Raw genomic sequence first — 24,023 nt, 5'->3', positions numbered from 1 at the left:
ATTCTAACAGGTTTTTTTTAAATGTTAATATATTAGGAGATTTACCATCAGGTACAGCCATATTGGTGGATTTGACGGCCTCTTTTGAATTGGAAAAAACTTTTTTTTCCTCGTATATGCATTATGCATATAAGTTAATTCAGTATGGTTTTGTTTTTGAGGGGTTATCAATATTTGGTAATAGAACTTAACCATGGACATTGGTGCAATTCTGGCCCATTAGGGTTTATTATGTTCCCAGATATTGCACGACTAACCTTCCTTGCTTGGTGTTTGTGTTTTACATGTTTTTATCCAAGTTTTCTCCCTTTGCGAAAAACTGTTTTCTACCTCAAAAAGACAGATTATCTGCTTATTATTATTGATTTTCAATGCAATTTTGACAACACAAAAAAATCTTTTTTTGGGGTATTTTAAATAATGTGCCTCTTTGTCACCTATGTTCATTTATCGTAAGGAGGAAAAAAAAGCACACTTGTATTTTTTCTATGTCCATTGAGAATGACCAATCAGGTCTGTTGTCATTAAGCACCGGGCACTTTAAATATGAGCATACTACTCTCATTGCGTCATGTGAACAAGGCCTCTAGTAGGCTGAAACGCGTCATGACAGACATGCTGATCTTTAATAAAAGATTCACCTGCACTTATTTTGTGGTCCGTGATCGTCTGTTCCGGTCCTCGTTCTATCCTTGAGGAATTTTGGGACCTTGGTGGCGAAGTTTGTTGAGATATATATATATATATATATATATATATATATATATATATATATATATATATATGTATATATATATATTCCAATTTTACGCAAGACTCCTTCCGGAGATCCCTCGCCTTTAGAGGGGTGGCTCGATGCCGTCAGAGAAACCGGTGTAATCAATGGATGCAAGAACGGCGTTCCCAACGAGCATTCGGGTCCGAAAAGAAAACAACAGGGTCCGGGTTTATGCCAACACAAAGAGGTTTATTTGAGTCATAAACCTGTTGTGATGCATTTCGCCCTAGAGAGGGCTTGTTCATATATATATATATCCAAAAGCAATCCTCCGACATGGAGCCCCCGACCCTTCAGGGCAGCCTCTTACGGCGGGCAGAGAGAAGCCCGTCAAACCATCAAACCAATGAAGCACAAAATGTGGCCCAATACTGAGGACAGAAGCTTTATCCAGGGTCATGCGGCATTTTGAAAGCTTCCCATACTCTAACATGTTTCGGCAGGTGGGCCATGATCACGGAAGGAAGCCAACCACCAAGTGCGTCTATGCACGCATTTTAAATGCTTTTGTCACGTGAGTTGCTGTGAGAATACGTGTTCCTTAATGCACTCCGAGTGTTACTATAATGCTAGTTTACATATTTAGACAGTTCTTATTCTTGTGGCACAGCTGATGCCGTGCTCACTGCATGTTGCCGGTGCACTTGATCTTTAAATATTGTACAGTCACGTGAATGAACGTTACAGCAAATGCTCAATGTTCTCAGACTCCGTCCAAAAGACGACTCCCCAGCACTTTCAGTGTGGAAGTACTCCACACCGAATCCCTTCCAACGCTGCACCACGATTCGCTGTGTTAGCTTTACCTTCATAGGTTCCAGTGCAGCGAGTGGGTCATGCTCCATTATTAAACATCCAAAAGCAATCCTCCGACATGGAGCCCCAACCCTTCAGGTCGGCCTCTTACGGCGGGTACGGAAAAGCCCGTCAAACCATCAAACCAATGAAGCACAAAAGGATGCCCAATACTGAGGACAGAAACTTTATTCAGGGTCATGCGGCATTTTGAAAGCTTCCCATACTCCAACATGTTTCGGCGGGTGGGCCTTGATCACGGAAGGAAGCCAACCACCAAGTGGGTCTATGCACGCATTTTAAATACTTTTGGCACGTGATATAGATATATATATATATATGTATATATATATAAATATATTCACTGAAAAAAACCATAGGTTTCAGGGGCGTTATAGTTAGCTGGACTTTTCACTTTACAAAACCATAGAAATTCATGTGAGCAAGGCCACACAGTTGGCCGAAACGCGTCTTCCCGTTTCATATGCACTGAATCTATGATTTAAATAAATTCGTCACTGCGGCTGCAGTTTCAAACAAAGAAGAAGGTGTCCGTCTCTCTTTCATGGTGCCGAGAAGCGCTTTGGAGTGGTATTTGGATATATGTATATATATATATATATATTCACTGAAAAAAACCATAGGTTTCAGGGGCGTTATAGTTAGCTGGACTTTTCACTTTACAAAACCATAGAAATTCCCCCATTATAGTTAGTTCAGCTAACTATAACTCGCGCGCCCGCAATGCACTGCTGATGACGTCACATATTACATCACTCATGACATGGTCAGTGACATCACTCATGACATCACTGATGACATCACTGATGACATCATCCAGTGAATGTGTGTTTTTCTGAAAATGACATATGTTTTATATATGTATATCTCAAGGTCGATGGAAGAATAAATGGGTATATAAGTGTCTAAATGGATGATTTGTTTTTGAAAAATTGATTGTATAACTGACTGATTAAGTGTATCTTAGTGAATACATGGCTTAGTGAGTAATGTTTAAATATGTAAATATCTGTATCAGTCTCTCACTTTGTGTATAAGTGGCTGCATGGGTTGGTGAGTAGCTACATGAGTGTCTATATAGGTTATTAGTTGGTTTTTTGAGTATCAGTATAAGTGTCTGATGTCTGTATGGTTCGGTGGGGGGTATTGCATAGGTGCATGAATGAGTGACTCACTGTTTGTATGTGTTGAAGACAGCATGTGTGCAGGACTGTATGGGTGGATGAGTGTGTGCATGGGTGTGTTAGTGAGTGAATGACTGTCTCAATAGTGTCTCTATGAGTAACTACATATGTTTTAAACTAGTATATGTGACTATTGGTGTATATAAGTGAGTATATGTAAGAGTGAGAGATTGAAAGAGTTCCTGTATGAATAAGTATGTGTTTCTTTAAGTGATTGTTAAAAAGACTAAGTATGTGTAAGTTTCTGTAGAAGTAAGTGTGGTGGTGTGTGTATAACTGTATATGCAGGTAAACCGATGTTTGATTCTTTATTAGCATGAGTGACTATGTGTGTGAGTAACTTTATGGATGAGTGGCGTTGTGTAACAGATGTATAGGTGTATGAGTACATATGATGAGTGAGTACATGTATGAGTGACTGTATAGGACTGTTGGTGAATAAGTGGATGTGGATGTGGATCTTACAATTACTGAATAGGTTGTTGTAACTGGTATTGGTATGTCCATTGTTTTGAAAATTTTTATTTCTATTTTTGAATGTGTGTATCAAAGGTTATATTAGGGGGAGAGGAGGTCTGCCACTCTATCACAAGGATGATGTCATCAGTGATGTCATGAGTGATGTCACTGACCATGTCATGAGTGATGTAATATGTGACGTCATCAGCAGTGCATTGCGGGCGCGCGAGTTATAGTTAGCTGAACTAAATATAACGGGGGAATTTCTATGGTTTTGTACGAGTGAAAAGTCCAGCTAACTATAACGCCCCTGAAACCTATGTTTTTTTTCAGTGAATTTCTAAGGTTTTTAAATGCTAATTCCTAGCTATAACGTGCCTGAAACCTATGTTTTTTTCAGTGAATTTCAAAGGTTTTTTAAATGCTAATTTCTAGCTATGCCTACAGAGATAGGACATGTGAAGAAAGAAGGAAAAACGCACAGAAAGAAAAAAAAGAAATGCAGAAAGAAGAAACAGAAGTCCTCAAAGACGAAAAAAAGTGCAGGAAGAAGTATAACGTGCAGAAAGAACAAACAGAAGAGCAGAAACAAACCTTGTTGCAAAATCATCCTGTACCCTCAACTTTTTTAGACGGATACTGGTGGTAACTGAGTCTGACTAACCAGTCCTAGAGCCAGTGCTATGTTAAAAGACACTCAGAATACAGTGAAAACACCTACATACACTAGGGCACACTATGTGTTGGGGTCTCCCTGTGATTAGCATGACATCCTCTGTAAGCCCCTAGTATATAATAGGGCAGGGGATTAAAACTACCTCTTAAAACGCACCACAGGGCGTGTTTGAACACGTCACCTCATGCCCCGTCCCCTCCCTTCCCCACTGTGTAAACACGCCCTGTAGCCGTTTTAAGTTGGGAGATTAAGTCCCCTTGAATCCTGAGGGTCCCTAGGGTCCAACTAGACCACTAGGTACCTCCAGTAAGCGCCACAGAGCTGTGTTGCAGAGAGGTGTAAAAAGTGGCACGGCCTGCACCACCTCTCTGCAACGCAGAGCAGTGGTGCTTACTGGAAGCACCTGGTGGGCTAGTTGGACCCCAGGGTCCCTCAGGATTGAAAGGGAATTATTTCCCCAACTTCAAAACGCGCCACAGGACCTGTGGGCGTTCTGAGTTGAGAGATTAAGTCCCCTTGAATCCTAAGGGTCCCTAGGGTCAAACTAGCCCACTAGGTACCTCCAGTAAGCGCCACAGAGCTGCGTTGCATGGAGGTGTAAAAAGGGGCGTGGCCTCAGAACACCTGTCTGCAACGCAGCTCCCTGGCGCATACTGGAGATACCTGTTGGGCTAGTTGGCCCTCAGGGACCCTCAGTATTGAAGGGGAATTAATTCCTCAACTTACAACTGGCCAGGGGGCGCGTTTGCAGAGTGCTGCAAGGAGGGGGCGTGGCCTCCGGCGCGATGCCGGTCTTATATTTATTTATTTTTAAGAAGGAGGGCTGTGTGGCCCCCTTTCTTTTTCTAATTTATTAGCCCTGGGGACCCCATCCCCCAGGGCCTGCACCCTAATTTTTTTTGTTGAAAAAAATTAATTTGGCCCTCCCAAGGCCTTAATCGGCCCCGGGGACCCCAACCCCCAGGTCATGGCCTTTTATTTATTTTTTTATTCTTTAGGAGGGGGGCTGTGTTGCCCCCTCCTCAGGCCACTTATGGCCCCGGGACCCCATCCCCCGGGGCCGGCCTTTGTTTTTTATTTTTAAAAAAAATATATATATATTTATAGAAACACCTAGGACATGCTGGACAAACCGTATGTACCTATCACCATGACGATTTGTGTGATATTCATTAAAAGGCGACTATGCATACAATGAATCCACGTAGAATGTATTCACACCGCTAGTGAAGCTCTGACATGTCTGACACCCTACTGTGCCTAATCCCGGCGCCCCCGCTGGTGTTTACTCTCCAAGTAGACACCCTTGTCGTTTATTTATACAAACATGGGTAGCTATTGACGGGCACATTTAATACACATGCACACCAAGCCATTCAAAGGGGATTCAACAAAAATTCAACCAAACTATGCAAGAAATCCCCTCACGGTTAATAAAACACACATCCCGCCGCATGTGTAATACTTTTTATTTTACTCTCTGGAAAGGAGACAAACCTCACTTGAGAGTCACAGCGCACTCCTGGCTGATCCCAATGCTGTGTTACACCCACCAGTGCCCGCCGAGTGCCACACACCTCTGTGTTGTATTCCACCAGCTAGTGCGTATGCTATGACACTCTCTATCCCATGTGCACTGTTACACCACCCCGTGAATATGTCATGCCACACTTGCCTTCGCACGGGTTATATTGCCCCATCTAACGTGCCTTCTTTGATGCCTATGTTATAAAGCACGAAGTAACTTCTTTGAACTCCACACACACCTACTACAGTTCTTCCGACGAATCAGATTACGTCAATTCTTTGCAGACAAACCAGAACCGATTCGTTCCAACACAATCCTCTTTCATCCTCCATCCACCTTTAATCCACCCTCACACACCATGCCTCCAGAAATATTATCTTTCGAGAGAATAGTACTTCATGAAGTTGCGAATGTACAGAAAGCTTTTGAATATGTCCCTTACAACCTGCCGTTGGTTGAAAAACAGGCCTTAATCAGCCTCAAGAAAAGATCTGATTTAACTATCAAGCCGGCGGACAAAGGCGGTGGCATCGTTGTCATGGACAATGAAAAATATGATTTGGAGATCAGAAGGCAACTGGCCAATACTGCCCATTATCGCAAACTCACCCATGATCCCCTCCCGGATCTCAGAAACAAGATTAATCACATCACCAAACAAGCACGGACCCAAGACATTATTTCCTCTAAAGAATTCATTTTTCTCAATAATGCCCATCCACGCACTCCAGTGATTTATGTTTTACCAAAGATCCATAAGGACATCCAGAACCCTCCTGGCAGACCTATTGTTTCCGGGTGTGGTTCCATCCTGGAACCCCTGGGAAAATATATAGATGCCGTCATCAAGGAGTTTGTCCCCCTCACAGATACCTACATACGGGATAGCATGGACCTGATCAGAACCATCGAAGATAGACCGTTTGACCTAGAGACCGAACTGATGGCTGGTCTTGACATCGAACCACTTTATACAAATATCCCACATGACGAGGGTATTCTAGCCATCCACGAACTATTGGAAAACAGACCAAGGCCCACCCGTATTCCTACAGATTTCATCATGAGCCTTTTACGTATTGCCTTAGAGAACAACTATTTTTTGTACCGTGAAGATTTTTACCTGCAGATCAAAGGTGTCTCAATGGGAGCTTGCTTTGCCCCTAATTTTGCTATCCTGTTTGTTCACAAACTAGAAACATGCCTCATACTCAACCCCAACAATCCATTCAGACCTCAAATTTCCTTATGGCGACGATATATAGATGATGTTCTTTTGTTTTGGAAAGGTGATGCCGACACTCTAACATCCTTTGTAGAATGGCTGAACTGCTCCCAACCTCATTTGAAATTTACCTTTGAATACAAAAACAATGACCTTCCCTTCCTTGATCTGAACATACATGCGGAAGAAGGAATAATAGGAACATCACTCTATCGTAAACCAACAGAGAGGAACACCCTGTTACACTATTCCAGTTACCATCCCCGTGGTCTCAAAGATGGCTTACCCTATGGTCAGTTCCTCCGCATCCGGAGGAATTGCAAATGGCGCAAGGATTATTTCAGGGAATCCGATGTCTTACTGCAAAAACTCATAGATAGGGGGTATCCTCGTAGACTGACTTCACGCGCCCGTAAAAGAGCGTGGTACTGCCATCGTGATCTTCTTCTCACACCACAACCCAAAAAGACCAACTCCCGTATTCCTTTTGTTTCCAAATTCAGTCCCTGCAGCAACCAAGTCAAGAAGATTATCTCAAAAAACTGGACACTTTTGAGAACGAATAAATCTTTCCAGGAGCCCCCCCTTTTTTCATTCAAACGAGGCGATAACCTCTCTAACCATCTGGTTCATGCCATCACTTGGCCTATCAAACCCGCCCATTCTAATACCATCACTGCCACATGGGGACTACCGCCCGTACTGGGCCACTACAAATGCCAGTCATGCAGTGTCTGCGATCTCACCATCAACACAAAAGAGTTCGAATTCGACAATCAAAAATACTCGTTAAAAACGCTGACCAACTGTCGGTCACAAAATGTGATCTACTCCATTGAATGCCCGTGCCATCTTCTCTACATTGGACAGACAACCCAAATGGTGAAACAAAGGATTATCCAGCATAAAAGCAGAATACACTGCAAGATCGTCACAGCGCCGCTGGTATCACACTATCTGGAAAAGAACCATGACGCACTTGACATGAAGTGGCAAGTTATAGACCAACCGCGGCTCCCACCCAGAGGTGGCAATCTACAACTGCTCTTGAACAAATGCGAATGTAAATGGATTACACGCTGTAACTCCGTGAACCAGGGGCTTAACACTATCGATGAGTGGAACAGCACGATTCAGTTCCCATCCTGATCTTCCTAGTACACTGGCTCCAGGCTTTCTCCATATCCTAGCTGGTTGGGCATCCCACTCACTGCCTGAATACTTTAGACGAACCCCCTTTTTATGCCTATTTGCCCCGGATTCAATGTAAGGTTTTTCTAATTGTATATACTGCCATTTATCTTCCTTGTTTGTCTGCCTGTAATGTGCCCACATGTCTTGACTCTATTCTTGCAACAATGGCGGTATCCTCTGACTCCATATACATGGTGGATTCACTACAGAATTTTTCACTGCTCAACAGGACTGCTTCCCAGACTTCCTCTCTTGCCTTGCCCGATCTCGCCCCCTTTTTTTCCCCGAGTTCACACTCAGTCCCGTCTTCTCCCTGGGTCCGTAGAACTCTTCTATTTCCCTTGTTTTTCACGTTCCCTAGGCGTCCTTAGCTACCGCTACGGGCACCCTCTCCAGGACCCTATCACGGCCTTCTGTTATCACTTCATGCCTTCCCGTTGGCTGCCCTCCCGGCGTCCCTAGTTACAGCCCCACCCCCCGCTTCACTGCCCAATCCATACCCGCCTCCTTGACGCTGAAGCTCCCTTTATGTAGAGGATGACTCGGCTTTTCTTTTCTGGCAGCGTTCGAGTACCGCACACGTCCGTGGCGGCTTGGTGTACCCCCGTTTAGTCTTTGGACCCTGACTCCCCTGACCTGCTCATTAAGTAAGTCCGCGCCCACGCTGCTAGTTTTTAGTGCCCTTTCGAAATCTGGGTTTTGTATTCCACCCTTAATCTTACGTTTTGTCCTCGTCCTCATAGAATTATTGAAGCCTTCCTTCGCATCCCTCCCTGGCTCCCCTGCTCCGCTCCTGCTAGCGGTAAGTTTGCCATGCGAACACTAGTGTTCCTTTCTCCCTTCCCCCTTCCCCCCCCCCCTCCCTGACACTCTTTTCTCCTTCTTCTCCCCCAGAGACGCCTTCCTTTCCCCCTTGGAGGTCATGTGATCGGCTCACCTGTACTCAATTGACACGCTACACCCATTCGTACGTCCATTGATTCCCTACCGGGACGCTTTATGATCTACCCACCGGTTCCTTCTACAACCGAGCCCTTCCTTCCCGTGCCTCAGGTACGCTCTAATCGTTTGCTCCCCTTCCTCCTTCCCCCCTCCTTGTCCAGTACTCCACCGCTCTGATACTTTCCATTTTCCATGCAGCACTCCCTGAATTTTGCGACCCTGGTCCTGAGGATGATCCTAAATTGAATAGGATCGAAACGTCGTCGACCTGTGCCCATCAGCCTTAACTCCTTCTGGCGCCCTCTAATTTTTGGTTCTCTAAATAATTTTGAAAAATATCAAATGAACAATTGAAAAATTGGATGTTTTGAACCTTTCATCTTGTACATATCTTGTAATTATTGTTTTGCGCCATTTTGCTATGGTTTCTTTCACGTTGTCACTTGCGCCGTCACTCCATTGTCACGAGCACATTGTACACTTTCTTCTTTAGGGTTGTTTTGGTATTTTTACCAAATAGTGCTGTTGCAATTTGTATATATTTTTCATTAATCTTCTCTAAATACATGACGCCTACGGGCGCATTAATCAAATTATTTGAAGCCTCTCTTTACTTGCTTTGTGGTTTGTAATGTTTTGTGCATACAATTGCAAAGAATCCAATAATTCCTGCTGAGATATTGTTATAAGTATTATGTTATAAAGCACAGCGCTATGCCATACATATTACAATCTGGGATCCATATCTTTGTCACAGTGCATATGCAATGTTACACTACCCAGCACATATTTTATATTACAACTTTAGAGACTACTTAGGTTACACAACACTGCCCTGTGCATATTACACTCCAAGGCGCATATCACATAGCAAGCGCTAGTGCCTGTGCTATCTCGCGCTCTCCAATGAATCTGTCATTGCGCACAATGTATTGCATGTTATATTTCACGCCCCGGTTCATCATATATCACACTTTTTGGTGCATAGTTTATACCATATACTGTATCTAGTTTTCATTTTCAATCGTGCTCTCAGGACTATGTTCTATATAACACTGCGTCCACCTACCCTTTTCACGGGCATTACATTTTGCGATGGGGGTGGAGGGTCAGGGGATGTTTCTGCCAAGTGAGCCCGGAGTCACAGTCCCAAACGTCCTCTTTTTCCTGAATAAAAGTGAGATTATGCTGCATACTTGTTCATATTTTAAGTAGTTCGCACAGACACACATTTTAAAAACAATAAAGTTCCTAATACCCACCTTCTCTGAACAGTTAGCTTGCTGCTCCATCCACCTCCTCCCTATCCTCTGTTGTCTGAATCCATGAACTAGCCTCCTCCCTCCTGCCATGCATGGTCTGATGTGCTGCCACTGCCCTGCATTTAGCATGATGTACCAGTCCACTCATCCTGCCCTCCATTGCCCAATTCTATGGCCCATCATTGACCTCCTGCTTAGCCTCTGTGCTTTGCTTGCTGCCCCTATTCTCCTTCCCCCTGCCCTCCGATGTCTTTGTGCATGCCCCTGCTCCATCCTTTTTGACCACCATGTTCCATGGACCTGCCACTCTGAGTGTTCTGTTGAGCTGCTTCTCCCCTACCACCTGCCTATCATTGTCAGATGACTGTAACCTGTCCCTGCCACCTCCACCCTGCCTGTCCACATGCCATGCCCCTATCCCCTTCCTCCTGTCCTCCATGGTCCATTTTACTGCCACACCCTTCTGCCCTCCCTGGTCTGTTGTGCTGCAACTGCTCCTCCTGCCTGCCCCGCGCGGTCTGTTGTGAGGCCCCTTCCCCTGAACTCTCTTGTCTGTGCCCAGGTCCTGACCCTCCCTTCTATCCTCCATGGTCCTTTGTGCATGCCCCTGCACCCTCCTTCTTGCCCATCATAGCCATTGTGCTGCCACTAACCCTCCCGCTTGCCATGCATGGTCTTCTGTGCTGCCATGGCCCCTCCCACCTTCCCTGTGTGGTCATCTTGCTGCTCCTGCCCTGCCCCCTTGCCCCCAGCCCTCTGTTTCCATGTGCAGACCCCTATTCCCTCCCTCCTGGCTTGTCGGTTCCATTGTAATGCCCCTGATCCGTCCCTCCTGCCCTTTATGGTCTGTTATGCTGCAGCTTTCTCTCCTGTCTGTCCATTATGGTCAGCTAGCTACCATTGCCTCTTTCCTCTCTGTTGTCTGTTGTCCATGTGCATGGTCCTGTCCCCTCCCTATTGCTTTCTATGGATTGTTGTGCTGCACTCCCGTCCCGCATGCCCTGTGTGGTGTATTGTGCTGCTGCAAACCCTGATGCCTGCCCTGTAGGGTCAGTTTGGTGCACCTCTCAATGTCCCTCCTGTCCTCTGTTATCCGAGTCCATGTCCCTACCCCAATTCCTCCTGCCTACCATAATCCAATGTACCATACTTGCGAACATTTTGAACTTGGTAAGAATGAGATTTTGAAATAAAACTGGGGTATTGATTTTCCTCTTTGAGTTACATTGAAAAAGAGAAGATTGTAGACAGGAAACAGTTCAAGTAAAGCCCATTTGAGCTTAAAAACATTGGACGTTTCCTGGCTGAAACGGGTCTGTTGGCATGTATGGTTGTATGACCACTGCCTCTTCCTTCTGCCCACAATGGTCTATTATATTGCCACAGCCTCCCTTGCCAGTCCTGTATTGTTGGTTTGTTGCCCCTGCCCCCCTTTCCACTGCCCTCCATAGTCTGTTGTGCTGTCACTGCCCTTCCTGCCTTCCTAGTGTGGTCAAATTGTTGCCTCTGCACTCTCCTACCTGCCTTCAATTTTCAGAGTCCGTGCCCCTGGCCTCTGCCTCTCAACAGTATCCCAATGAACAACTAGATTGCTAACATTCTATATTTATTACAAAAGTGTGGAATGCCTGACGTCATCTTGATGTAATCAAAACTGTAATGCCTAGAGCATTTCCTTTAGAAATTACATATATGAGAGGGTCTTATTTGCATCAAAATTATGGTTAGTGCTCTAAAAAACTAAAATGAGGACATATTTTCTGAGTTTTCAAATAGCGACAAAGAACTTTTAAATTATTTGTAATCTTAGTTTTTTTATCCAGTTGACCACTTGATTAAATGTTGCATCCAAGGGGAGAGGGTGTGGTGTTACTTCCAGAGCTGCAGACTTTGCAACTGGGGAACCAGGTTGGAGTTTCTTCTTCAGCTCAACATTCTGTGATTCTGGTCAAATCACTTAATCTCCCCATGTCTACAACCAAAATGAATTTGATCTTGTGTGATGTAACCAATGTTCATGTAAAGCACTCCAATACCTGACAAGTCTGCACTATATAAAACTGCAAATACACAAAAAATAAGTGTTTTGCACACTTCTGTCATTGGGCTACATTTGGGCTACATCTGGGTGATATTTGGGCTACATTTGGGCTCTTTTGTCTCTGGTGGCCATTTTAGGAGATTTATTTGTTATGAAGTTTCCTAATTTCCTCATTTACTGCAGTCTCCTCAGTAGGAAATGCTTTCAGTTTTTTACTTTGATTCCATCAAGAAGGTATTCAGATATGTCACACATTTGCCATAAATTCTGAATGTTAGCACTCTAGTTGCTCATTAGATCACTGTAGTAAAGCTACTGCTCACCACGGAAGTCTGCTGCTAGTATTAGAAGTGCATGCTTCAGTCTGCATATCAGAATTTTTTAATGAAATAGAAGAGGATTTGAGAAGTCACTCAAAATGTGCCCGAATTTTTCTTTCTTCAGCACTAATCATAATTTCTATGGCAAAATGAACCCCCTCATTGTGTTCCTTTTTAAATTAAATGTTTTAAGTGTTACCAGTTTATTCCAATCAAGATGGCTTCAGGTGTGCCATATTTTTGTCATAAGTAAGACAGTAAGCGCTCTAGTTGTTCTTAAGAACACTCTGGGACATTCTGTCATTGAGCTATACTTGGGCTACATCTGGGTGATATTTGGGCTACATTTGGTCTCTTTTGTCTCTGGTGGCCATCTTGGGAGATTTATTTGTTATGTGTCACACATTTTCCATAAATTCTGAATGTTAGCACTCTAGTTGCTCATTAGATCACTGTAGTAAAGCTACTGCTCACCAGGCAAGTCTGCTGCTGGTATTCAAAGTGCATGTTTCAGTCTGCATGTCAGAATGTTTTTATGAAATAAAAGAGGATTTCCGAAGTCAAAATGTGCCCTAGTTTTTCTTTCTGCAGCACTAATCATAATTTATATGGCAAAATGAACCCCCTCATTTTGTTCCTTTGTAAATTAAATGTTTAAGTGTTACCACTTTATTCCAATCAAGATGGCTTCAGGTGTGCCATACTTTTGTCATAAGTAAGACTGTTAGCGCACTAGTTGTTCTTTAGAGCACTCTGGGAAGCTGCAGTAGAACACAAAGGAATCAACTGACAGTCTCTGCCCTTGTTGGATGTACATGTTTTACTGAGAATGTCAGACTTCATTCTTACATGACTGAGGAAGATAATGTGAATTTGCAGAAAATATGCTCTCAGTTTAGCTTATAGATCACCTTCCAAACCTCTGTGGGAAAAGTATGAGAAAATAGTTTTCTCTCAAACATGGTTCGTGATATCACAGCAGAAGGCTTTTTCACATGGTAAAATCACCTTAGAACACACCACAATTCCTAAAATGAGTATGGTACCATCAACAAATGATTTATAATGTAACTAAAGTCTTAAAACTTTCTATTAACTGCAATGCTTTTTAATGAGGTGCTATCATGTATATTGGTCCCAAGATGGCTGCCAACACTTCTTGGATGAAGTACTGACAGCCAATCAGATCTCACGATGAGATGTGTGGTTAGGCTCCGCCCAGATATGTATGTGATTTTACTTTTGATTTTCTCAGGAACTACTGAACAGATTGACACCATATATGCAAAAGGCACATGCCTGACCCAAGGACTACCTCTTTGCCAAATTTCAAGTAATTCTGTTCAGCCGTTCGAGCTGTACCTTGGACTAAAGGCCCCTATGGAAAATTGCATGGGGAAAACGCGTTTTGGGACCCCCCTTTTTTCTCAGCCCCCGCTTGACGAATCGCCCCAAGACTTTCAGGGTAGGAGCGGAGCGGAGTGGAGCGCCCCACCTATTTTGAATATTTCGTGAGGATTTGTCAACCGGCGCCAAAGTTATTCCAAATAGAATGTTGCGGATTTCCTATGGAAACACGGTCCTAACTATAACTATCTACTGGCGACCGCCAGTAGATAATATATATATTACCTACTGGCGGTCGCCAGTAGGTAGTTATAGTTAGGACCACGTTTCCATAGGAAAACCTCAACATTCTATTTTGAATAACTTTGGCGCCGGTTGACGAATCCTTGCGAATTTCTCAAAATAGGTGGGGCGCTACGCTCCGCTCCTACCCTGAAAGTCTCGGGGGGATTCGTCAAGCGGGGGCTGAGATAAAAGGGGGGTCCCAAAACGCGTTTTTCCCATGCATTTTTCCATAGGACCTTTAGAACGAGCTACAGCCCGAACGGCTGAACAGAATTACTAGAAATTTGGCAGAGAGGTAGTCCCTAGGTCAAGGAAGTGCCTTTTGTAGGTTTGGTGTAAATCTGTTCAGTAGATTCTGAGAAAATAGCCTTTAAATCAATATATATATCTGAGCCCGCTTACGGTACGCTTACCGTACGCTTACGGTAAGCGTACGGTGGCGTGCGCGAGCGCGATTCTGATTGGCTCTTAGATCTTAGTAAACATTCGAATCGGCAGAAACCAGGAAGCGGCGTCCGCCATTTTGTCTACCGCACTGAGTGTTATGTATCAAACATGATGGCCAAAAACATGTTACGGGGATGTTTTGACAACTCCCTCTCACATAGTCATGTTGAGGGAGTCCCCAAACATCCCCCAAGAGCAAAAACGGCATTATTTTTTTTTCGGCAATTTCGCGGGGTACGCTTACCGTACGCTTACCGTAAGCGTACGGTAAAAAAATAAAAATAAAAAAAACACTATCCACACTTTCTCCACCCCTTGTGCAAATGGTGGCCGAAGGCCACCATTTGTGCATGGCTTATCAGAGCACAGAAATTTCCCAAAAAATTTCAACAGATTACCTATCACAAGGAAGCGCATAATATGTCCTCCATGTGCGCACGGTGCGCGAAGCGCATCGTGCGTACATGGCCCATCTAGCGTAACGTGGGCACGGCACTAACTGCGTAAAGTGGGTGCGCGGTGCGCGAAGCGCACCGCGTGCTCACTGTGCGCGCACGGTGCGCGAAGCGCACCGTGCGCGCACGGAACGAACTGCGTTAAGTGGGCGCGCACGCCACGAATGGCGTAAAGTCACTTAGCATTTAAAAAACCGTACAAATTCACTGAAAAAACCATAGGTTTCACACACGTTATAGTTAGGAATTAGCATTTAAAAAACCTTGCAAATTCACTGAAAAAACCATAGGTTTCACACATGTTATAGTTAGCGGAAATTTTACTGATAAAAAACCAATGAAATTGCCCCGTTATAGTTAGTGCTGGCAACTATAACTCACGCGACCGCAATCTTCTGCTGATGACATATGTGTCTTTATGAAAAAAAAATATTTGTAATATATGTATAGCTAAAAATGTATGGAAGAAGACATGGGCAAATAAGTGTCTAAATACAGTATTAGCATCAGCAGAGGATTGCGGTCGCGTGAGTTATAGTTGCCAGCACTAACTATAACGGGGCAATTTCATTGGTTTTTTATCAGTAAAATTTCCGCTAACTATAACATGTGTGAAACCTATGGTTTTTTCAGTGAATTTATATATATATATATATTTTTTTTTATTTACCATTTTTTGGGGGGGATTTCGTGATTGGATTGTCCAAGGTAATGTACATGTTGCTGAGAGATTAATCTCAGCAAAAACAGGTACTAGTTCAAGGAGCTCTCTTCTTCTGCACAAGGATGCTCATTGAGTTTGTGGATCGGCCCTGAATCTTTCACAAACTTGGCAGCAAGAACAGTCAGCAACTACTCATGTAGAGGCAATCTCCCTAAAGTACTTCAATACTGCAGTGGCTGCACTGGTGAAAAATTATGTTTAATATCCTAATATTGACCATGTGGCTCCCATGCACCAGAGGGTATGGTCCGATCGGTCACTGAGTAGGCACAGCAGGCAGCAACTAGGCCATTCTCAGGCATCTTCACTTACTGCTGTGTTCCAACACACCTAAGGGGGGGTCCCCATAGCAGTGCTTATGCAAATTAGGGCTGATCCACAGTAGAAGCAGGTAAGAGTAAAAGAAAACAAGCATTTGCAATGCAAGCGGTCTCGCCTTTGGGAACCTAAATGTATTTAGCTATGCAGCACATTAGCCTGGGTGCTGAACATCTACTGTTCTTTAAAATGGAGGGAGAGTAAGCACCAAACTGCGTGACACGCCAGGTATGGGAACACATGGAGAGAAATATTGCCTTTCAGCAGGAAATGTTATAGTCCAAAGCTCTGTTTTTAATATTAAATCAGGGCCTTCGATGGTCATATCACTGAAAATACAAGATTTCCCCAAAGTTGTTTTGACTACCGGTGCTGGTGGAAGACAATTTCTATGGACTGGAATCTAGAGCATGCTAAAGTGATTCTGGTATTTTACTGACCTCTGCTGGTCATTTTCTATCGAGACAAATAGAGGCAGTTGAACAGGGAAAAAAAGTCCTTAAGCGGAAGCAGACAAGTCCTAGGACTGATCTCCAGAGCCCACATAGTACATACACATATAAGTATATGATAAGTATATACTAAAGTAAATACAAGAGGTCTTAAATGCTCGACCTAAACACACAAAGGGGAAAGAAGGTGAATGAGAAAGACTTAAGTACCGTCACAAAGGGAGACAGCAGGAAACAGCAAGAGGAATAAACGAGCCAAGGGTGCCAGGTACTGGATTAAAAAGACCTGGGGTGGTTTCAATTCTAGAGAGCCCTGGTATTCGGCCCGCCGACATTTATTTATTAGGGCTTCCGAGCAGAGCTTTGGGCACAATACTCATTATTTGACAAATTAAGCACTGACGCATCTGAAAAATACTTTTCCTTCGACGATGTACACCGCACTCATCCCACTGTGGCGCAGTGGTTTCCTATTCACATTCCCCTCGCAGGCTCCCGCACCCCGCGTGTGAAAGTGCTTCGAGCTCGTGCTCTGACCAACTTGCTTCTTTAATGGACTGTAATGGAAGTGAAGTTCCTTGTGCGCTGCAGGGCTGGGGGTTTACTGCTCCATTGTCCCAGTGGGAGAAACACCGAGCAGCTGAAGCACGAGGCAGGAAACGCCGAAAGTACCCAAGAGCATAGCTGCCTAGGTTTTAGATTGCTATGTGTGACATTTTCATAATTTCTGTGTAATTATGAGTGCCATTAGAACCACTATGAGTGCCACTTTTCTCGCCAGCAAAATCAACTAATAAAAGATGAGGGAAACATAAATATCAGAAATCTGACCCATTTGAGCAACGAGAAACTCTAAGATCTAAAAACTGCTGCAAATTCATGAGGTGGCTGAGTCATAATAACAACACAATTATCAAAATATCATACATAGCAATCTGAAACCTGGGCAGATATGAAAGAGGGCGAGCATCACTTCACATGACATAGCATTGAAGACCATGCCCATGTTTCTGTTCTTGACAGAGAGTCGTGTTTACATAAATATTTCATAAAAGTGAGAGGAAGTATGTGTTTTATTCTATTGCTATTTTATTGCTTTTCTTGTACAATGCTGATCATATATTAAACTTGTGAATTTTGGTTGGCAAAATGTATTGACTAATAAGAATAAAAAGGCAGAAGCAATGCCAATTAGACAAAAAGAAAAGAAAAGGAGCATGGTAAAACAAGGAGAATAAAACAAATCCCTTTTACCAGGTGGTGTTTGTTGTCCAAGACGAGGCCATGCAAAAAATGAATGTGATGGGAAAAGGTTTTTCACTTGGAGTGGGGTGAACTAAGTCGATAAAGCTGTCACTGCAGGGGCCACCTTATTCATAAGCGAATGCTGTAAGCAGGAAAGTAAGACTTGTGAGGTAACTACTAATATTAGCCTCAGATGTCACCACTAGGAAAGAAAGAAAAAAAGCAGACAGCTAGAAAGCAGGTCACATGGCTCTGCTAAGAATTAACTCTAAAAGGAGCAAGGACTTGCGTTTATACTGCAGAAGCACCTAACAGGGTGTGAGAGGCCCTAACACAGTGCCCAGCTGCCTCAGGGCCTATAGCGTACATTAATTAGAGTCAGCTGACTCACGGACTCCGGCTGGCGCAGTTAACAGTCTCATGACAGCATGGTGCTGGGCAAGACTCAGGAAAGACTGGGAGATGCACACAGCGGTCACAGCAGGCTGTATTATTTCAAAATGTAACACCAGTGAAGTGAGCAGTGCAGGGGTCTGGCTCACCACAGCTTCACAATTCACTTACTTGAATGAGTCAATCAACTAAGAGAACTGTATGTACTCTGTAGCAAAGAGAAACATTTAAAGTCATTTTCAAAACATACTTAATGCATATTTGCTATGCCGTGGGATTTAGAACAAGCTGTGCACGGTTCACCCTGCAGCAGAGCCTCTCTTCCTCCTGCAGAGTAAATTTTCTTGCCCGCGCTGTGACCTGGGAAATGTCTGGGAACCCCAAGAGATTGTCACATACAGGAGAGTGGTCGGGCCAGGAGAGGTAGGGGACACATTTGTACTCAGCAAGGAATGTTCGAGTACTTAAATTTCAGATTTTTTTAAAATTAAATCCCGGATGTTTATTTTCCAGTGTAAAAAACACTTAAGCCGCTCTTTTTAATGAATGGATAAACCTTTCCTCTTGAAGCAATATCGTGATCGGATACAAGAGGACAATACTCCCTGGGGCGCACAATTGAAAATGTCTAAAATAAGTTCTTAAGTGTGTTGGATTGCTGAATTTTACTTAGCCCACATGTCTGGAAATAGAGAATATTCATATTCTGCAGCGTACATTGAATTGATAGTTTTGAGATGAACAGTTTGATTGTCTTGAAAATAAATTGCTGCAAAGTCATTTTGTTTGGAGCTCTGCTGCCCTCTTGTGGGCTCTGTCAGCACTGACGTTGGCGCGGCGAATAAGGGAAAGTCGGAGAGCATACATTTTCTTTCGTCTAATTGCTGTACCGTGGATATTGACTCATCTACAGGGTAAGTTATATAAAGTTGTGACCCTAAAGCACTGCGTGAAACAGATTAGAGTAATACCAACAAGCATTGGCAATGCAATAGGACTCGCATTTATGTGAGACCTATTGCATTGCAAATAGCAATGCGTGCGGGCGACGAGGCATGAGGGGGGCGGCGGCGAGATGGCATCGGACTGCAGGAGGGGGGCACAGGAAGAAAGTAGTCTGTGCTGTGAAGGGCCCAGTAGCCGTGGAAGGACGCAAATGACTGACATGGCTGTTATGGGGAGGGACTAACAAACTTAAAACAAATCGGAAGGCAGCATTTAGAACCTAAGCCAATGAAGAAGATGGGCCGGAGAGTGGGCGAAGCTTCCACAAAGCTTCCACACTATAGTGTATACTGCATGCCTCACAAAGCGTTGGCAGCTCATTTGCGCTGCAATGCTAGGCGAGACCTAAGAAGAAGAAAGTAGTCTGTACTGTAAAGGGGCCAGTAGCCGTGGAAGAACACAAATGACTGACATGGCTGTTATGGGGAGGGACTAACAAGCTTAAAACCAATCGGAAGGCAGCATTTAGAACCTGAGCCAATGAAGAAGATTGGCCGGAAAGTGGGCGGAGCTTCCACAAAGCTTCCACACTATAGTGTATACTGCATGCCTCGCAAAGCAATGGCAGCGCATTCGCGCTGCAACGCTAGGCGAGACCTAAACAGCAGGACTACCTCCAAGGAAGTTGAGTTGACAATAGTGGTCACCATCTGCACATGTCTTGCAGTGTGCCTGCAAGGTCAGAAAGGTTATGGTGATGTTGAAACTCTCAAAGTTAGAGGGCAGAATTTTCAAAACCTATGCGCATAAAGATTAAATGAAGCTCTTGTTGACTGCAATGAGCTTACGCTAGTTAGTGAATACTGTTCAGTAATCACCAAGTCTTCAGGTTGATTTGGTTTAGTTTGGAGTATATACCATCAAGCTACTTGAGTTGAACTAACGCTGTTCAAGTCATTTTATCCAATTATACTGCATTGTTCATAAGTGAAGAAATACAGAGGTATCTGTCACTAACTGAAAAATAATAGGCACATTATGTGGCAACTTTTTTACCTGCAACCTGTTTCTGCTGGGCCTGTCTATTGAATTTCAGGAGTCCAGCAGACTGTCAGGAAACAGTCAGCTGGTGGAAGACCAAAGTAATGTGGGGTTGAAGGCTAACTAGAGAAAGGTGGCATGAGATGTCCTTACAAACACATGCACGCACACACACACAAACACACAACTACACACACACACACACACTCAAAACACAGCCACAGAGAAAGCCCAAAACCAAGATCCAGAGGCAGTCACATCACAAGACCACAAACCATGCAAAATTGCTTCATGACCCATACGTCATCATTAGTTTACCTACAAAGGTACCAATGTGCAGAGAGCCCAAGCATAAAACAACTGAGCCATATCCAGGTCCCAACTGTTTGTGTCTTTTAAGTCCTAAAAACTGAGGCAACTATTTGGACGTGTGATTACATGAGTAATGCCAAATTTGAACTATAGTTTACTAAATAAGTTCTATGACTCTCACTCATTCTAACACTTTAGGCTTGCCATTACTTTTACTTATTTAACTTATTTGGTGATTTGCATTGGATTCTGTTGTGTCCTGAAAAGAGGACTAGCAAGCACTGGCAATGCTAACCATTTCAGCCTTTGCAAGTTGAAAGAATATTTATTTGTAAGCTAACGTAATATTGTGACAAGAGAGCACATAGAAAGAAGTGGCAAACATTTATTTTCCACACACAGGAAGCCATGTGCTGTTGCTGTTGTTGTATCTGTTTTGTGTTTAGGGAGGAAGCTTGCATTGCTGCCATCTGTTCTGTACCTGTGATCTATAATTATAACATACAGCTCCACAAGTTATAAAACTGTCCCAAGTTGAGTTCATGTAATCCTTATTTAGGCCCTCAATGCGATGGGTGCGGACTGCCACCGACAGGTCGTAGGTAGCGGTCTGCCCACCATCTTGTACATTGGTCCAACTGCTACATTACAATGGAGCTGGTTGGACCGCAGAGGGGGGGTTAGGAGCGCCGCCTCCAACAGGATCAAAGATCCCGTCAGGGGCGCTGTCAGATTTCGAATCCCTACAATGGGGGCAGTACCTGTGCAGGCACCGCCGTAGGGATTAGGATATTCCTTTCTGACTGCCTGTTCATGGCGGCCCACTGCCATGAACAGGCAGCTTGAAAGGGACTTTATGGTCCCCTAGCAGGGACCCCGCTACCACCTCGACCTCCGCTATATGGCCAGGGGGGTACATGTGGTGCCTCCCCAAATTTCCATGCACCGTGTGCAGGGCACCACATGGTGCCTGGCACACGGTGCATGGATGTTTAAAAACATCCCTTTTTCAATTGTGGCTTGTGCTGCAGCTTTTTACCGGGCCGCAGCAAAAGCTGCAATTGAAAAAGGTCTGTTTCCAACTACCCATATGGCGGCCGCAACCTAATCTGGTGGGTGGCACCACTGACTACTTGTCAGCCGGTCCCAAACCCGCAACAATGGTGGTCAGACGCTCGTCCAACTGCTATCGTAATGACCCCCTTAGTCTTTGTGATCGTAAAAGTTCCATTCATTGATCGTAAACCTTAGCACGTTGTGACATAATCTTCAGAGATGGGATCCCTTCCTCAGGCAGTCTTTCCAAGCAGCTGGCACGTGTTTCATGAGTTACCTCTATTACTCAAGGTTAAAATATGAGAAAAACATATCATTGTTACGACTTCTATTTCATATCATTAGTTTTTAATAAATATGCATTTGTTGTTTGTAGTATATAACACATTTTATTTGTTTCTTATAATTAACTTCAATATAAACGGTACTAAATCAAACCAGTGTAAGTTGTAATTCTTTATAGCCTTATTATATGTATCCGTTATAATAATTATCCCAATCAACACCTAATTCAAAATGTGCCCAAGCTCACTCTTGCTCAAATGCTCTTCATGTAAAGGAAGTTGCCCAACTAGGGACACCCTGGTCACTCTTGACTTCCTCTTGCCTGCCAGAAATGAAGAGTTAAGGACGCAGTAGCGAATGCAAGCAAACTAGTTTATTCACAAGATACACTGCAGTGGAGTCCAGTCTGACCAGCCTCCTATGATCGCTGACAAGGGACTGACTCTAACAAGTGTAAAGTTACATTATGTAGGCTGCGGAGCCCACAAAGACCCGCCTGTTATGGAAAAATACTGGTAGCTGTCGTAATACAATAAGTGCACAGAGCATAAGTTTCGATTCCACAGCCTGGTACAAGCTATCTACTATCCAAGGTCGTCTGACCTATCCTCCCTTCTAGACAGGTGGGAGAAGGCCTCCATGTAACAGGAAAGGCATGCGTTAATGAGCAAGTTTCAGCATTGGAGAAACGAAACTTACCAAAGACCATTTCTCGTAAATGAGCAATTAACAGTTTCGATTGTAAAAGCAAATGGTCTCCTTGAGAGCTAAAATGGTGGCACAGACGCCAACCTAGCTAACTCAACATCTGTATTTACTAAATACGTCTACACACAATATGCAAATATAATGTATTAGCCATATAAATGCTAACATACTATTGGGTAAAATACGAGTAAGATGAAAATATTACGGTTTAACTCTATCACATGTCCTCTTATGAATTCTTATTTCAGCTTCATACATATTCAATTTAAGAGTATATTACTCAAGTGTTCCAAAATTAAGTAGACATTTCAGATACTTAATATGAAATGTCATCAAATTAAGTAACATCAGCTGAATAAAGATGTGACCTATCCTTTATCATGCGTTTCTCAACGCCTTGCATTTTAGGGAAGGCAAAGCTGGTATTGTGAAATCAGAGAAGAGGAATCAATGGGGAAAGCAAGGGAAGCAGATGTAGGCTAGACAAAACACTGGAGCCAGGCCTCAATTCTCTTCCACACTTTAACATATAAACTCTTAACTATTCAAACATATTGCAGTATTAAATGTTCAAAATTGTTGGTCATAGTGCCAAAGGAGGAAGGTGCTTAACGCTTACTTACTGGGCTTTATTTTAAACAGGAGCAAACACATTCATCGAAGACATAGAGATGATGCTTGGAAAGAAGCATTGGATATTCTGGCTGTACTGGAGAGCATGCTGGTTCTTCATATCTCCTTTGCTTCTGGCTGTAAGTATTGTTGTAGCAATTCTCTATTAATACCCCTTGTGATTCTTTGTCAAGATCTGATGTGTTCATAGGTGCCCTGATATAACAAAAGTTCTGGTTTTACTAAAAAAATTATGGTCAGGCAGTGCATCACGTGACCTAGGATCAGTACGCTTGTTATCTGTTGCACACCTCACTAAATCAATTTATTGCATAGAATGATTTGTACCAGAATTGAAATGTAAATACCGCCTAGAAAGAGATCTGTATTGGTGCCTGTATACTCCTGGCACTGTGCGTATGGGTGCCAGTATTTGTAGGGTTGTGTGAGAATGAGGGACTGTACAAGCATTGGCCGGAGTACATGTGTAAGTATGAAAGTTCCCAACAACCTGTGGAGCTGGACCCTCTGCACCATATTTCCGCCAAAGCAAGTCTCCCTATCCTATCCCTATCCAGGCCTTTGATACAGAGGAACTAACCAAATTTCAAATTTGGTAAGCACCAGACACACTGTTGTATGGGCCCTGAGATGGAGGGATACGTCCTTCGAGTTTGTGCCGTGTAGTCTCAAGTGCATAGCTTCCCTCACCCTCTCAGCACAGGCAGTGACTGGTAGCAGCATTTCTCTTTTTGTGGGTTTCGGTAAAGAAAGTCACTACTGAAACCTTCTTGCCTGTCTCTGGTCATTATATCTGGTAGGCTGAGGAGGACTAGACCCATCCATTTTATTTGTTCTTGTCTGCTTGAAATGTTTGTGAACATAAGAGGCATAATTTTTCAAAAAACATGGCGGCTGCAAAATGTAGGATCACTGCTGCGCACAAAGGATGGGAATTTGGAGTCTCCATGTC

General features: G+C 43.6%; 1 protein-coding gene across 3 annotated transcripts in view; it reads left to right on the top strand.

Annotated features, from left to right (window-relative positions):
• The window catches only part of LOC146829237 (sodium- and chloride-dependent neutral and basic amino acid transporter B(0+)-like), a 561,372-nt gene that overhangs the window by 453,392 nt on the left and 83,957 nt on the right, over positions 1-24,023 (top strand). For all 3 annotated transcript variants that reach the window (XM_085607862.1, XM_085607864.1, XM_085607865.1), the window contains one exon: positions 23,081-23,190. In XM_085607862.1, coding sequence (XP_085463988.1) covers positions 23,081-23,190 — 110 coding nt within the window. The remainder of the gene's footprint in view (positions 1-23,080; positions 23,191-24,023) is intronic.

This window comes from Triturus cristatus, chromosome 5_2, assembly GCF_964204655.1.
Source record: "Triturus cristatus chromosome 5_2, aTriCri1.1, whole genome shotgun sequence".
NCBI classification, from domain to species: domain Eukaryota; kingdom Metazoa; phylum Chordata; class Amphibia; order Caudata; family Salamandridae; genus Triturus; species Triturus cristatus.
The sequence above is the reverse complement of the archived record's forward strand: the minus strand, read 5'-3'. Positions and strand labels throughout refer to the sequence as shown.